This window comes from Ahaetulla prasina, chromosome 18, assembly GCF_028640845.1.
Source record: "Ahaetulla prasina isolate Xishuangbanna chromosome 18, ASM2864084v1, whole genome shotgun sequence".
NCBI lineage: Eukaryota > Metazoa > Chordata > Lepidosauria > Squamata > Colubridae > Ahaetulla > Ahaetulla prasina.
Window position 1 is genome coordinate 11218315 of NC_080556.1, and position 14156 is coordinate 11232470.

General features: G+C 56.5%; 1 protein-coding gene across 3 annotated transcripts in view; it reads left to right on the top strand.

The window, feature by feature from the left end:
* CROCC (ciliary rootlet coiled-coil, rootletin) overlaps positions 1–14156 on the top strand; it is a 28371-nt gene extending 14215 nt beyond the window's left edge. The window contains exons 13-35 of one of the 3 annotated variants that reach the window (XM_058161408.1): positions 56–200; positions 868–1014; positions 1345–1575; positions 1950–2143; positions 2844–2971; positions 3278–3444; positions 4748–4927; positions 5351–5485; positions 5931–6074; positions 6246–6484; positions 6741–6900; positions 8066–8233; positions 9330–9708; positions 9798–9991; positions 10095–10215; positions 10676–10839; positions 11145–11360; positions 11508–11732; positions 11856–12005; positions 12209–12409; positions 12655–12786; positions 13090–13218; positions 13327–14028. In XM_058161408.1, coding sequence (XP_058017391.1) covers positions 56–200; positions 868–1014; positions 1345–1575; positions 1950–2143; positions 2844–2971; positions 3278–3444; positions 4748–4927; positions 5351–5485; positions 5931–6074; positions 6246–6484; positions 6741–6900; positions 8066–8233; positions 9330–9708; positions 9798–9991; positions 10095–10215; positions 10676–10839; positions 11145–11360; positions 11508–11732; positions 11856–12005; positions 12209–12409; positions 12655–12786; positions 13090–13218; positions 13327–13413 — 4036 coding nt within the window. In that variant the 3' untranslated portion in view covers positions 13414–14028. Of the gene's footprint in view, positions 1–55; positions 201–867; positions 1015–1344; positions 1576–1949; positions 2144–2843; positions 2972–3277; positions 3445–4747; positions 4928–5350; positions 5486–5930; positions 6075–6245; positions 6485–6740; positions 6901–8065; positions 8234–9329; positions 9709–9797; positions 9992–10094; positions 10216–10675; positions 10840–11144; positions 11361–11507; positions 11733–11855; positions 12006–12208; positions 12410–12654; positions 12787–13089; positions 13219–13326 lie in introns of those variants that run through there. The other 2 variants (XM_058161409.1, XM_058161410.1) reach the window with 2 other exon arrangements.

Below are 14156 nucleotides of genomic sequence, written 5' to 3' on the forward strand. Positions count from 1 at the left end.
CTATCTCAGGTGTTCAGAGCCTGTTGCGTTCCTCCTCTCTTTGCTCTGCTGACAGCCACAAGCAGCTGGACCACCTGGAGGCCGCCAAGTCCAGTCTGAAGAATGAGCTGGTGCTGGCGAAGGAAGCCCTCAGCCATGCGACTCTGGAGAAGGAAGTGTTGGAAGAGGAGAAGGCCAAAGCAGCCGAAGCTCTGGCCAAGGCAAGGCGCCCGCTGGAGATTCAAGTCAGGGAGGGAGCCGGTGATGTGTTGGGCTTACTTTGGCTGGACCAATAGAAATAGCACTCATATATCACTTCACAGTGCTTTACAGCCCTCTCTAAGCGGTTTACAGAGTCAGCCTCTTGCCCCCCAACAATCTGGGTCCTCGTTTTACCCACCTGGGAAGGCTGGAAGGCTGAGTCAACCTTGAGCCAATCGGTCAGGATTGAACTGCTGGCAGTGGGCAGAGTTAGCCTGCAATACTGCATTCTAATCACAAGGAAGAAGGGAGGGAGGGAGGGAAGAAAGAAAGGAAGGAAGGAAGAACACTTAGACTTATATTCTGCTTCACAGTCCTCTCTAAGCGGTTTACAGAGTCAGCCTCTTGCCCCCCAACAATCTGGGTCCTCGTTTTACCCACCTGGGAAGGCTGGAAGGCTGAGTCAACCTTGAGCCTGATGAGATTCTCACTGCCAAATTGCAGGCAGCCGGCAGGCAGCAGAAGTAGCCTGCAATACTGCACTCTGACCACTGTGCCACCGAGCAAGGGGACTGCCTACCAGCAGCCCTGACCTCGGCCCCAGGATGCCCTTAGTCCTGAAGCCGGTTGTGGCCTCCATGTGGAGAGGCTCCTGTTTGCCATCATTGCGTTCTTCCTCCCATCTAGAACGAGGGGAGCCGGGCCGAGCTGGAAGTCGCTCTGAACCGGCTGAAGGCTGAGGAGGCCTCCATGCGTGATTCCCTTGCCAAAATGAGTGCCCTCAACGAAGGGCTGGCGCAAGACAAAACGGAGCTGAACCAGATCCTCATCCAGGTTAGAGGGCTGCGAGTGGTGGGTGTGGCCGGGGAGGTGGGTGGAATTGCCCTGCGTCCACAATTGTTGCAGGGCCATGCCTGAGTCTCCCTTGACTGTTTTGCGTGCGGTACAGAAACCAAAGGGCAGGCCCTGCAGCCTTTGCTGAGATGACCATAGATGGCTCTCAGCACAGAGTGTCCCATTCTCTGCAGTGGCTTTAAGGGGAACGGGGCAGACGGTGGGTTGGGACGGGAAGAGCCAGGCTCTTTCCCTTGGAAAATGCCAAGGGCGGGCAGGTGGGAGGACCTGCCGTCCCTCACAATGGCCTTGGGCATCTCCTTTGGGCAGCTGGAGGAGGAGAAGGCTTGTCTGCTGAGCAGGAAGCAGGAGGCGGAGCTGGAGAAAGCCTGCATCCGGGACGACCTGGCCCGCTTGGTGCATGAGAAGCGGGAGCTCGACTCGGAGCGCCGAGGCCTGGGCCATTCCCTGCAGGCGGTGGAGCAGAGCCAGGAGGCCCTGGAGCAGGAGCTGCTGGCCCTGCAGGGGGAGAAAGGGTGGCTCCAGGAACAGCTGGAACAGGTAGAGGGCAGCTGCAGGGATCTTGGACCGAGGGGCCTTCTGTCCAGAGCAGAATCCTGTTCCCCTCTGGTCTCCTCGGTTGCCCTGTAGGCAGGACATCGGTTGGGGGTTGAAATCTTGCAAAACCTGCCAACAGGCATTCAATGCAGGGTCCAAACTGCTTTAAGGGAATCCTTAGCTGGACCCAAGTCGCTTGATGGTTCTGTGCTGAACAGTATTTGCCACATGCATGCCTTCCTTCATTCTGTTCTCTGATCCCAGTTGCCCACAAGCTTTAAGGGTTGGAGGTGGCTTATCCTGTGGCTCGCATGGGCGGGCACCAACTTGGCAGAGCCTTGGCAAGAGCCCTGCGGCCTTTCTCCCTCTGTCCTCAGCTGTCCCGCCAAAGGAACGCAGCCAGCAAGGAGCTGGGCCAGGCGTGCCAAGAGCTGGAGCGCCAGAAGGAGTCTGCGTTCCGGGTGGCCCAGGAGAAGGAGACGCTGATGAAGGAGAAGGCCGGGCTGATGGTACAGGTGGCCGCCTTGGAGCGGGAGAACCACTGCCTGCTGGAGGAGCTCGCTGGCCTCAGGTGGGTGCCCGGGAGGATCTCCGAGCGGTGGTCACAAAAGGAACACCGGTGTGCTTGCAACCTCATAGTGGCGTGGCAGCTCCTGCGTTCAGGTTGACGGAACAGCAAGGAGGAGTTTGGGGCAATTCCCGCTGTCTTCTCTCCTTTCTCAAAGGATGACAGTTGGCCAGAATCGGGGGGCGGGGGAGGGCTCTTCCTGCAGCCACGCACTAGCCGAAGCCAGTGGTGGGATCCTTCCGGTTTAACACGGTTCGGCGATTGCGCACTTCGCTGCAAAGCCGCACAGATGTGCACAGTTTGTCAAAAAATCACCTTCCGCGTTAGTGGTAGGGAATTAAAACAGCTGAGGCGTGGCAATCCACTCTGCGGAGTGAAGATAAAGGTAAGTAAAGCCCAGCTGATCGTCGGAACGAACCGGTTTGCTCTCAGCTGATCATCGGAGCTACCGGTTTGCCTGAACCGATCCGAACCGGCAGAATCCCACCCTTGACGCAAAGCTCTTTTCTATCCTGGGGAAGCAGACCTGGGCTCGGCAGGCATCATTGCCCGCCGGTCCCGGATGACTAGTGGGCCAATGAGTACTGGTGGGGCAGCGTAACATTCAAGCCGCAGCTGGAAGGTCTGACTGCAAAGAGGATGAGGCTTAGTCTAGCCCCCACCCCACCCCCAACCTGACCAGGGCGATCCTTGTGCTGACTAGGTCTGGAAAGGACTCCCTGGAAGCCTCGCTGTTTGAGAGCCAGCAAAGGCTGGCCCACCTGGAATCCCGGAGGGAGCAGCTGGAAACGGGCAGCCAGAGCCTCTTTCTGGCCAAAGAGGCCTTGCAAGGTACTGGGAGATGGAGGGGAATGGAAGAGTGCTCCCCTTGTTGGGGAGAGGGAGGATGGGGTCTTTTAGTGGAGTGTGGACCCACTCGGAGACTCCCTTTATCTACCACCAGCCCTGGAGAGGGAGCTGTGCCCAGGCTTACCCACAGGTGGGCCGGGTACCACGATCTCCCCTTCTCCTTTGCATGTAATCGTGGTCCTTGATCCTTGGGCAGAGATTGGCAAGGCACCCCTTCTTCGCAGCCTTCCCCCCCCCCAAACTCTGTCTATCTTACCCTGTTCTCCCTCCCCACCCCACCCCTGCCAGCGGAGCTTGCAAACGTCCACAAACAGTTGGAGACGGAGGTGAGCCGCCTGGAGAGGGACAAGGAGCTGGTGGCCCAGAACCGTGCCTTGGCGGAGCAAGAGGCCCAGGCCGCCCGGAGGAACATGCAAGCTGCCCAGGCGGAGGTTGAGCGACTCCAGCGGGAGAAGGTAGCATGGAATCCGGGCCTTGGGCTGGGGCGGGAGGCCCTGTCGGAGGGAAGTCCCTACGGGCCCTGCAGCCTCACGGCTTTCTCCACATGGGAAGGTGATAGGGGCGGTGGAGAAATTGTGGGAGAGGCCAGGCCCCCCTGTCCAGTCTCTGGATGGAGCAGGTGATGCCTCCTGGCCACCTCCCTCCGCTCTCTCTCTCCTCTCTCTCCCCCCCCCTCTTTCTCTCTCATCCGTCTCTTTCTTACCTTTCTCTCTCATCTCATCTCTCTCCCTCCCTCCCTCCTCTCTCATCTCCTTCCCTCCTTTCTCTCCCCCCTTTCTCTCTCATCCATCTCTTTCTTATCTTTCTCTTCTCATCTCTCCCTCCACCCTCCTCTTTTCCCCCTCCCTCCCTCCTCTCTCATCCCTCTGTTATCGTTCTGATCTCATCACTCTCCTCCTCTCATCTTTCTCTCATCTCTCTCTCTCATCTTTCTCTCTCATCTCTCCTCCTCTTTTCCCTCCTCTATCATCCCCTCTTCTTATCTTTCTCTTCTCATCTCCTCCTCTTTCCTCCTCCCTCCTCCTCTATCATCCTCTCTTCTTATCATTCTGATCTCATCTCTCTCCCTCTTCTCTCATCTTTCTCTCATCTCTCTCCCTCTCTCATCTTTCTCTCTCATCTCTCCCTCCCTCCTCTCTCATCTCTCTCTCTCATCCATCTCTCTCTTATCTTTCTTTTTCATCTCTCTCTCTTCCCTCCTCTTTTCCCCCTCCCTCTCTCCTCTCTCATCCCTCTGTTATCGTTCTGATCTCATCGCTCTCCCTCCTCTCTCATCTTTCTCTCATCTCTCTCCCTCTCTCATCTTTATCTCTCATCTCTCCCTCCTCCCTCCTCTTTCCCTCCTCTATCATCCCCCTCTTCTTATCTTTCTCTTCTCATCTCTCCCTCCTCTTTCCCTCCTCCCTCCCTCCTCTATCATCCCTCTCTTTCTTATCGTTCTGATTTCATCTCTCTCCCTCTTCTCTCATCTTTCTCTCATCTCTCTCCCTCTCTCATCTTTCTCTCTCATCTCTCCCTCCCTCCTCTCTCGTCTCTCTCTCTCAACTCTCTCTCTCTTATCTTTCTTTCTCATCTCTCTCTCTTCCCTCCTCTTTTCCCCCTCCCTCTCTCCTCTCTCATCCCTCTGTTATCGTTCTGATCTCATCACTCTCCCTCCTCTCTCATCTTTCTCTCATCTCTCCCTCTCTCATCCCTCTCTCTCTTATCTTTCTTTCTCATCTCATCTCTTCTCTCTTTCTCTCTTTCTCGTCTGGCCAGGAGGCGCTGCGACAGGAGCATGAAGCCGAGCGGGACCAGCTGAGGCACCAACTGAGGCAGGAGCGGGAGGATCTGCTGGTCCAGCACGAGGCTGAGAAGGAGGAGCTGAGGGTGGAGGTGTCTGCTCTGCAGCGGGAGCGGGACGAGGACCTCCTGCTGGCGGAGAACGAGAAGCAGCAGGTGAAGGAGGGGAGTTCCTGGGGCCCGGTGGAGAGCCCTGGGGTAACAGAGGTTGCCAAAGGGAAGGTTCTTCTGGGGAACGGAGACAATCCCTTGCTGGGATTAGGAAGAGGGGAGAAATGCCAATACCCCTCTCTCCCCCCTTCACCCTGTGCCTTTACAACTGGCAGTGACGTAAGCGCTGCTGAAGAAAGAGATAAGATGTTGGCTAGAAGTCTTGAAGGGGGCTGGGAGCACACTTGTCACGAGACCAGAGCAAACTCCTAGCTTGTATAAATAAAGAGGTCTGAACCTGCCCCATTGTGAGCATTACTGGCTGCCGCCAGCTGGTCCTCCCCTATTGGGAGGTGCTGTGGTTGCGGGCTGCTTTCTGTCCCAGCTGGGGAAGCTCCTTGGGTGACCTGTTCCTTCTCCCTCCCCCAGGCACTCTCTGTGAAAGACTCAGAAAAGGCTGTTCTCCTGGAGAAGCTCCTGACCACCCAGCAGAGCTTGGCCAACATCACCCTGGAGCTAGAAAGGCAGAAGCGCGAGAGCCGCAGCTGCCAGGAGCAGGAGCGGGTAGGGGGATTGGCAGACCCTGGAGCATCTCCCCGGGGTAGGGCAGAGCCCTTCTCTGCCAACGAATTGACATTCTGCGCCCAGACCAATGGCAGGCATTTCCCTTTCCTTCCTTCCTTCCTTCCCTTTCCCCTTCCCTTTCTCCTTCACTACCTACCTTCCCTTTCTCCTTCCTTCCTTCCTTCCCTTTCTCCTTCCTTCCCTCCCTCCCTCCCTCCCTCCCTTCCTTTCTCCCTTCCTTCCTTCCATCCTTCCTTCCTTCCTTCCTTCCTTCCTTCCTTCTTCTGGGCAACTGGTGTGTTGAATTAGGAGCAGGGATTTGCATGGCCTCTTCTGTCTCTCACTGGTTCTGTGTGTGTGTGTGTGTGTGTGTGTGTGTGTGTGTGTGTGTTGGTTCCTGAGGAGACATGGAATAAACTGATGGACTTTTTCTATGTTTAACCAGAACACCGCCAATGCTTTAAATGCGGAGCTGCGAAATCTGCGTTCTCAGTTGGAAGAGGCCATCGTAGGACACAAACGAGAGGCAAAGGGCCTGCAGGACCAGGCCAGGGAGCTGGCGAAGCAGCGGGAGTCTGCCCTCTGCGAGGTGAGGGGCTGCAGTCAGCGGGGAGGAGGGTGCCTGAGTGCCGCACAGGCAGGCAGGCAGGGAGGGAAGGAAGGGCTGCATTCGTAGATGCTCAGCTGCTGACCTTCGGCCTGAGCCTGGTCTACGGATGTCGCGTGCCGGCAGAAACGGAAAAGGAATCCCACTGTTTAGGTGGAGGAGCTAAAGACGCGGCTGCAGCTGCTGGAGGATGCCCGGGAACTGATCCGCCGAGAACTGGGGGAGGCCCATCGCAAGGTGCGCGAAGCCCAGGAGGCCTGCGATCTGCAACGTAAGGAGGCGGCGGACCTGCGCCGTGGTCTGAACGATGAGGGCAAGGAGAAGGAGGCCTTCCAGAGGTCCAACACGGAGCTGCGGATGGCCCTCAAGCGGGCTGAGAGCGAGCGCATCAGGTAGGGCTTGAGCTGAGTCCCAGGGCTGCCGTTGCATTCTCTTCCGCCGTTAATACCGTCTGCGCGCCTCATGCCTCTAGCCGGCCGGCGTTAAAGCGGCTTTATGGTGTTTGGATTTGAGACTACTTCCCCACACTTCCAAAACCTCCAGCGGTTTCCCTGGAGCCGCTTTCTTTTGAAACAGGATGGGCTCACAATTTCCACACTGAAGACGGTTCCTCTCTCTCTCTCTTTTTTTTTTAAAATCCATTTCCAGTTTGAAGCGCGCGACCGAGGAGAAGGACCAGAAAATTTCAGTCTTGGAGGAGGCCCAAGCAGCTGCTGGCAAGGAGGCCGCAGACGTGCGCAGCAGCCTCCAGGAGGTGGAGCAGTCGCGGCTGGAAGCCCGTAGGGAGTTGCAAGAGCTGCGGAGACAGGTGTGGGGTGAAGACAAGAGGGGGTCTGGCCAGGGACCCTGCAAGGGTTGGAGATCTCAGGGAGGGAGGGAAGGGCGGGGGATTTCCCAAGGCTACACCTCTCTGGATGTTTTTTTTTCCTTCTCTCATCCCCTCGTATGTTACTCCTTTCAGTTCTGCTTTGCCTTCCTTTCCGTCTGGAGGGGATGGGGCTTTGGTAGCAATAGCAATAGGACTTAGACTTATATATCGCTTCACAGTACCTTACAGCCCTCTCTAAGCGGTTTACAGAGTCAGCCTCTTGCCCCTCAACAATCAGGGTCCTCATTTTACCAATCTCAGAAGGATGGTGTCGTGTCCCACCCCCCACTCCGACGAACGTGTCAAGGAAGTCTGTGGCAAACTTGGCAATGAAGCCTCTGCAGCTTGCCAAGTCCCTTCGAGGTTTATCAGGGCGGGCAGGAGTCCAAGTTGTGACTTCAGCGATAGGGTCCGGTATCGGCAAACTCGATAAGACTTTGCTTGACTCAAGGTTGGAATGCCAAAAGCAGGTCCTTTATATAGGCTGTGGGGTGTGGCTCCATGACTCAGCATTTATCCAGGCCTGCCCCTCCCTTCCTTCTGCTGGCGTCACCTCTCAGATCTCCAGAAGCGAGGATCCTCCCACTTTGAATTGTCTTCTGCTGTTTGGGAATGGGAGGGGTCAGAAGGAGTAGGCCCGAGCAATTCCAATACCGGGCTGGCTTCCTCTGACGGCTGAGCCAAAGGAACACATGAGTGAGGTTTCTCAGGCTTGTTTGTTCACTCCTGGAATCCACTCCGGGCATGGGGCAGAGCCGGGGGCTGGAGGCATGAAAGGCCATTCATCTTCATTATCAGACTCGGAGTCTGATAACAGGCCCGGTTGGAGACGGGAGGGGCCTGGCTGAGGAGAGGAGGGAGGACGAGTCACAACAGATGGAAGGCTGAGTCAACCTTGAGCCTGGTGGGATTCGAACTGCCAAATTACAGGCAGCTGGCAGTCAGCAGAAGTAGCCTGCAGTACTTCACTCTAACCACTGGGCCACCGCAGCTCTTTGGTCCCTCCTACAAAATGCCTTTGGAGGATTCGCTTTCCTTCCTGCCCTGCCTGTTGTCCCACCTACCCTCACCTCACAAGCCTCTTGGCCCCATCTTTTTGTCTCAGGTCAAGATGCTTGACAGCGAAAACAGCAAGAAAAACAAAGAGGTAGCCGAGCTCCAGGCCCGGGTTGCCCTTGATGAACAGCGAGAGGAGGAGAGCCGGCGGGAATCCTTTGGCCTCAAGCAGAAGATTGTGGAGAGCGAGGCTGGCCGGGAGTCGGTCCGGAAAGAGGTGAGGCTAGGTCCGAGTTCGGAGCTCCCAAGGTGGGCTTTCTCCTCCTCCGGCCTCGGATTGCCATGAAAGGACTGTGGCTCTCACAGCCCATTGTGTCCTTATGACGTGCCCATCTTTGATTCAGCTGAGAGGCAGGGTCTGGGGTTCGCTGCCTCCTGGCTGCCTCTGTAGTATTTATTTATTTATTTATTTATTTTGCCACAACATCATATTAAAAGATTATATAGTATATAAACATATATATGAGTAAATATTAGGAGGTATAAGCATATATATATATAGGAAGAAGAAAAGAAAAACAATAGGACAGGAACGGTAGGCACGTTTGTGCGCTTATGCATGCCCCTTACGGTCCTCTTAGGAATGGGGTGAGGTCAATAGTAGAAAGTTTTTGGTTAAAGCTTTTAGGATTACAAGAAGAGACCACAGAGTCAGGTAAAGTGTTTCAAGCACTGATGATTCTGTTACGGAAGTCGTATTTTCTGCAATCTAGATTAAAGCGGTTAACATTAAGTTTAAATCTATTGGTTGCTCTTGTATTATTGCAATTAAAGCTGAAGTAGTCTTTAACAGGAAGGACATTACAATAGATGATTCTGTGAGCTAAACTTAGGTCTTGTCGAAGGCGACGGAGTTCCAAGTTTTCTAAGCCTAGGATTTCAAGTCTGGTGGGATAAGGTATTTTGTTGTTTTCAGAGGACTGGAGAACTCTTCTTGTAAAATATTTCTGGACACGTTCAATTGTATTGATGTCAGAGATGTGGTGAGGGTTCCAAACAGGTGAGCTGTATTCTAGAATTGGTCTAGCAAATGTTTTATATGCTCTGGTTAGTAGTGTAGTGTTTTTAGAAAAGAAGCTACGCAAGATTAGGTTTACAACTCTTAGAGCCTTTTTTGCTATGTAGTTACAGTGGGCTTTGGCACTTAGATCATTTGACATGAAAACTCCAAGGTCTTTAACGGGGTGGGGGTCATCTGTAAGGTAATGTCCATCAAGTATGTACTTAGTGTTTGGGTTCTTTTTTCCAATATGTAAGACTGAGCATTTGCTGGTTGAGATTTGCTGGTTGAGATTTTAGCCTTTTCCTTTCAGCTCCACAACCTGCAGCGGAAGCTCATGGACCTAGAGCAGGAGTCGCGCCTACGGGAGAAGGGGCTGCTGGGGAGCCTGGAGGAAGCCCGAGTCACTGAGAAGAAGCTGTTGGACGACGTCCGCAACCTGGAGATCAAGCTGGAGAAGGCCCAGGCAGAGGGGGCCGAGCTGGGCCTGCGGCTGAGCGCGGCCGAGGGTCGCGCCCAGGGCCTGGAAGTGGAGCTGGCTCGCCTGGAGGGGCTGAAACGAGAGGCGGAGTACAAGCTGGGTAGACTCCACTCAGCCCTCCGACGGACCCTGGGGGTTAGCCGCAGAGGCCGTGTCCCCCGAGCGAGGGTCAGCAGTGGCTCTCCAAAGATACTTTTCTCCCCTCCCAAAGGTAGCTCTCGCTCTCCCCCTCTCTCGGACATCTGCTTCAGGTTTCTAGCGCTGGGCAGGCGACAGCCGTGTCCTCTTGTCTCTCTGCAGGAACCTCTATCGTTGAGGGGCCCAACGGCAGCCCCGCCTCGTTGGCCAGCACCCCGTTCTCCCTCCCCGTCTCACCGGAGCGACCCCCGTCTCCCAGCCAGCCCGGGCAGCTGGTGGCAGACATCGACCCGGAAGTGGTTCAGAATGTGCTGCGAGACTTCCTGGAAGAGCTGAGGGAGGCCCAGCAAGAGCGGGTATGAAGAGAGGAGTTGCATTCTGTCCGGCTGCAGCGGTGAACACACACACACACACACAAAAAAGCCCCCCCTTGTTCTGCATTTTCCTCTTGTCTTTCAGGATGAAGCTCGTTCTCAGCTGGGTGGCCTGAAGTGTCAGCTGGCCGAGACGGAGGCCCAGCGTGACCTGGCCAGCAGCCGTGTGCAGCAGCTGCAGAAGCAGGTGGCCGCATGCGAGGAAGGTTAGCTTTCTTCTCTCTCCCCCCCCAGGAAATATAAGTGGCTGTGAACCTGTGACCCTAACACTAACCCTAACCTTGAACGGAGAAGCTGGGGTGGGGGGGCTGCGAACGTTTCCTTTCACGCTCCATTCGTTCTGGATACGGCTTTTCTCACTGGATACTTCCAGAAAGAAGATGAGAATAAGCAAAATCCTTTTCCTCCCGAATCAATACGTTTCAGTTTTGTAAAGGCGGTTGTTAAAGAAAGCACAGTGGCCCTCGGCTGCAGCATTCAGCAGCCGAGGCAGGATGGGTGACATCTTCCCCTTGGAGGGGCACCTTCTTTCAATTTGTGCCCTTGAGGAATGGGGGTGGGTGGGCTTGACCCACAGGTCACCGGAACAGCCCGCCTGCCCCACAGAAAGGGGTAGACAGCCCCGGGGAGTCCATTCCTGAGCGTAGGTGCCCGTTCCTTCTGTAGAGAGGCGCAATCTGGATGGGAAGCTGACCGGGGCCCAGACGGCTTTGATGCTTCAGGAGGAGACCCTGCGCTGGAGTGAGCGAGAGCGCAAGGCCCAGGCAGAGAAGCTGGCTGCGCTGGAGCACGACCTGCAGGCGGCCTCAAACGAGCGGAGGGCCACACAGGTTGGTGTGCAGGGGAACCAGGTTCCTCTTCAGAAAGTGGAAAAGGAAAGGGTGGAAGTGGAAGAACTGGTCTGCTGTGTCCCAGGAGGACTTCCCCATCCCAGCTCTGTCTCCTGAACTCCCAAGTTCAAGAACCAGCCCGCCGTGCCGTGTGCTGAGCTGAGGGGGTGGCAGCAAAGCCAGCCGTGCTCCCTGCAGAGCTCAGCTGTTTCCCAGCCGGCCACCACCGGATCAGCTCAGCCTGTCCTTGCCGGGCAAGTCAGAGGCAATTATGATCACTTTTTCCACCTTCTCGCTTGTTCCAGGAGAAACTCAGCAAGATGAAGGCCAACGAGGCCAAGCTGGAGGTGGACAAACGACGGCTGAGAGACTCCTTGGCCAGTTCGGAGAGCCGCAGCACCAAACTGGAGCTCCTGCGGCGGTCACTGGAAGGGGAACTGCAGCGGGCCAAGGTGGTGCTGAGTGACCGCGAGGCTGAGCTCCAGCGTCTTCAGGAGCGCGTCACCCTCATGCAGAGGCAGGTGAGGCCCCGTGTGACCACAGGGGCCTCAGCACAACCACCACCCCCAGGCCCAGCCCTCCCCCCGCTTGTTCAGCACGGAGAGGAGCCTTAGGCTGCCCTGCTGCCAGCCAGCCTACCTTACTTTGGCTCATTCTCGCCACATCAGGTGACTGAGAGCGAGACGAGAGCCGGTGCGCTGCAGCACTCCTTGGACCACCTCAACCTCTCGTTGGCCAAGGCTGCCGATTCTGAGACTTCACTGAAGGAGAAGTTGCAGGGGCTGACGTCCACCTTGTCCGAGAGCCAGAGCAGCTCCCTCTCGGCCCAGGAGAAGCTCCTGCAGTTGCAGAAGGCCTTGGCAGCTGGGGCACATGAGCAGAGAGTCTTGCAGGTGGGTGTGTTTTGGGTGGAAAGACCGGGGCCCCACCGGCAGCGCCTTCCTTTGCCAAAGGTGGCCATCACTCTGCTGAGCGAGACGGGCCCCCATTCATCCATCCATCCTCTATCCCTTCAGGAGCGACTAGACGCAGCCCGTCATGCCCTCTTGGAAGCAAAGAAGCAGAACGGGGCACTTTCGGAGCGCCTCCAAGCCCTAAAGGGACAGCAGGCCGAGCTGGAGCTGCAGAAGGAGGAGCTAGAGGGGCTGGGAAGACAGCAGGAAGAAGTGAGTCGCTTGAGCCCGCAGAGATGCCCCTGGTTTTCCTCGCCACGAGGAAGCAGACCCACGAGGCCAGAGCCTGAGGTCTGGGTGGGCCGAGACGCCTCCCGGGCATTCCTAAAGAGCTGGTTTCGTTCCCGGGATCAGCATGCAGTGGCGAGTCGTGCTTGGAAACTCACCCTCCCATGGCCTCTTCTCCCCATCTGCAGCTGCTGCGCCAACGCCAGGAGGGGGAGGCGGAGGCCCTGCGGAAGCTCCAGAAGGTGCAAGAGGACCGGCGCCTGCTCCAGGAGCGCCTGGGCAGTCTGCAGAAGGCCCTGGCCCAGCTGGAGAGCGAGAAACGGGAAGCCGAGCGCCTGTCCCTGCGCCTGGAGAAGGAGAAGGGCGCCCTGCGGAGAACCTTGGATAAGGTCATTCATGCAGCTTTGGGGAAAGCGAGAGAGGAGAGGCCTTGGTGAGGCCTGGAGGGGACCAAGAGCAGGTTTCCAATGGGGAGGGAATGAACGGCAAGGGGGCTTGGCTTGGGCTCATGGGGCGCCCGTTAACTAAGGGACTCCTGCAGAGTGAGTTTTCTCTCTCTCTAAATCCTCTCCTGCTGGGTGTATGAGTCGCGGGGGGCCTTTGGGCAGCAACTGAGGTGTGGTGGGATTGCTAGGTGGAGCGCGAGAAGCTGAAGACTCACGAGGACTCCGTGCGGCTTTCGGTGGAAAAAGGGCGCCTGGATCGTTCCCTCACAGGCGCAGAGCAAGAGCTGATGGGAGCCCAACAGCTGATACGGCAGCTGGAGGTAACGGTGGCCACAGGGCACTGGCGGGTGGGAGTCTCTGCCAGTACCAAACGCATCGTGCCCTCTGGATGGCTCGAACGAGTGTGTGTCTCAGTCCTCGCCAGCTTCCTGGATGGGAACGGGGTGGGGGTGGGGGTCCTCAACTCCCTGGCCTGCTGGAGGAAAACCATGAGCAGCGCTCGGCTCCCCGGGAGGTCAACGCTGGCCGAGGTGGAGAGGGAAAGGCGGCAAGACAGGGCTGGTGGGCGTCTCCTTGAGGAGGCCAGATGGACATTCATACCGGCGTTCCCTTGGCTGACCTAGGCGCAGGTGGCAGAGCTGGAGCAGGCCCGGGGGAAGAAGCCTCTTGTCAAAGCGGCTGCCCCACAGCGGCAGGAGGGTGAGCGCCTGAGCGGTTCCCGCTGTCCTGGAGGCAAAGGGCTGGAAGAGCAGGTGAGCTCCCTTCTTCCTGGGGACTCTGGCCCAGCTGCACTGCTGCTGCCCTTGGACCCTCCTCGCTTGGATACTGAAGGGGCCTTTCTCCCTCCACCCACCCCACAGATCTCGACTCTGAAGGAGCAGCTACAGCAAGACACCCAGAAGGGGCAGCTTTATTTCCCGCCTTCCCCTCTCTTTTCCGGACACTAGCTGTGGCGGCAGACAAGCGGAGAGAGCCGAGCCCCTCGTCTCTAAAGAGTGCCACGGCAAGAGGGGCCACCTTCCTCCAATCCTTTCAGGGCCTAGATTCACACGCGGCGCAAGGTAGTGCGAACGGCTCCTTTTTTCCTTTTTTCGAGAAGACCTCGGTTGTCTGAACAGTTTTGTTACTTCTCGGATCCAAGCTGGATCAGAATGAGAATTCATCCCTCATAAAGACGACCGAAAAGAAGCTCCCGGGGGAAGCAAATGGCGATCCATGCCGGACTGGTGTCAGAAGGCTCCATTCCTTTCCTGGTGGAGAACGGGGTAGGGGGGGGGGCCTCTGAGCAGGTCCTGGCCTGGTCTCTGGCTCGGGGGAGAGAGCCCCCCACCTCCATTGCCTGGAGCAGGGTTTGTGTCCCAGGATGGGCCAAAGGGAATTGGAGCTCCCCGACCAAGGATTTTTTAAAAAAATTTAACCGTAGATCCTAATCAGGTGCGTATTTTTCTCTGTTGGGGCTCTTTATGTAGCAGCCAATCAAGGAAAGTAGAAAGTCATTTTTTTATATATATATCAGTGGAATTGTTGGTTTTCCAGGTTTTGCTCCTGGTCCTCATTATGTAGACGGGGAAATAGTTTGTAATGAAAGACTTGAGCGTTTCCCCCCTCCCTCCCCCCCCAATTTATTTGGAAGGGTTGTGAAAACCCAGGGAGGAGGGGGGGGGAATCCTGTAGCGCCATCTGCCAGAAA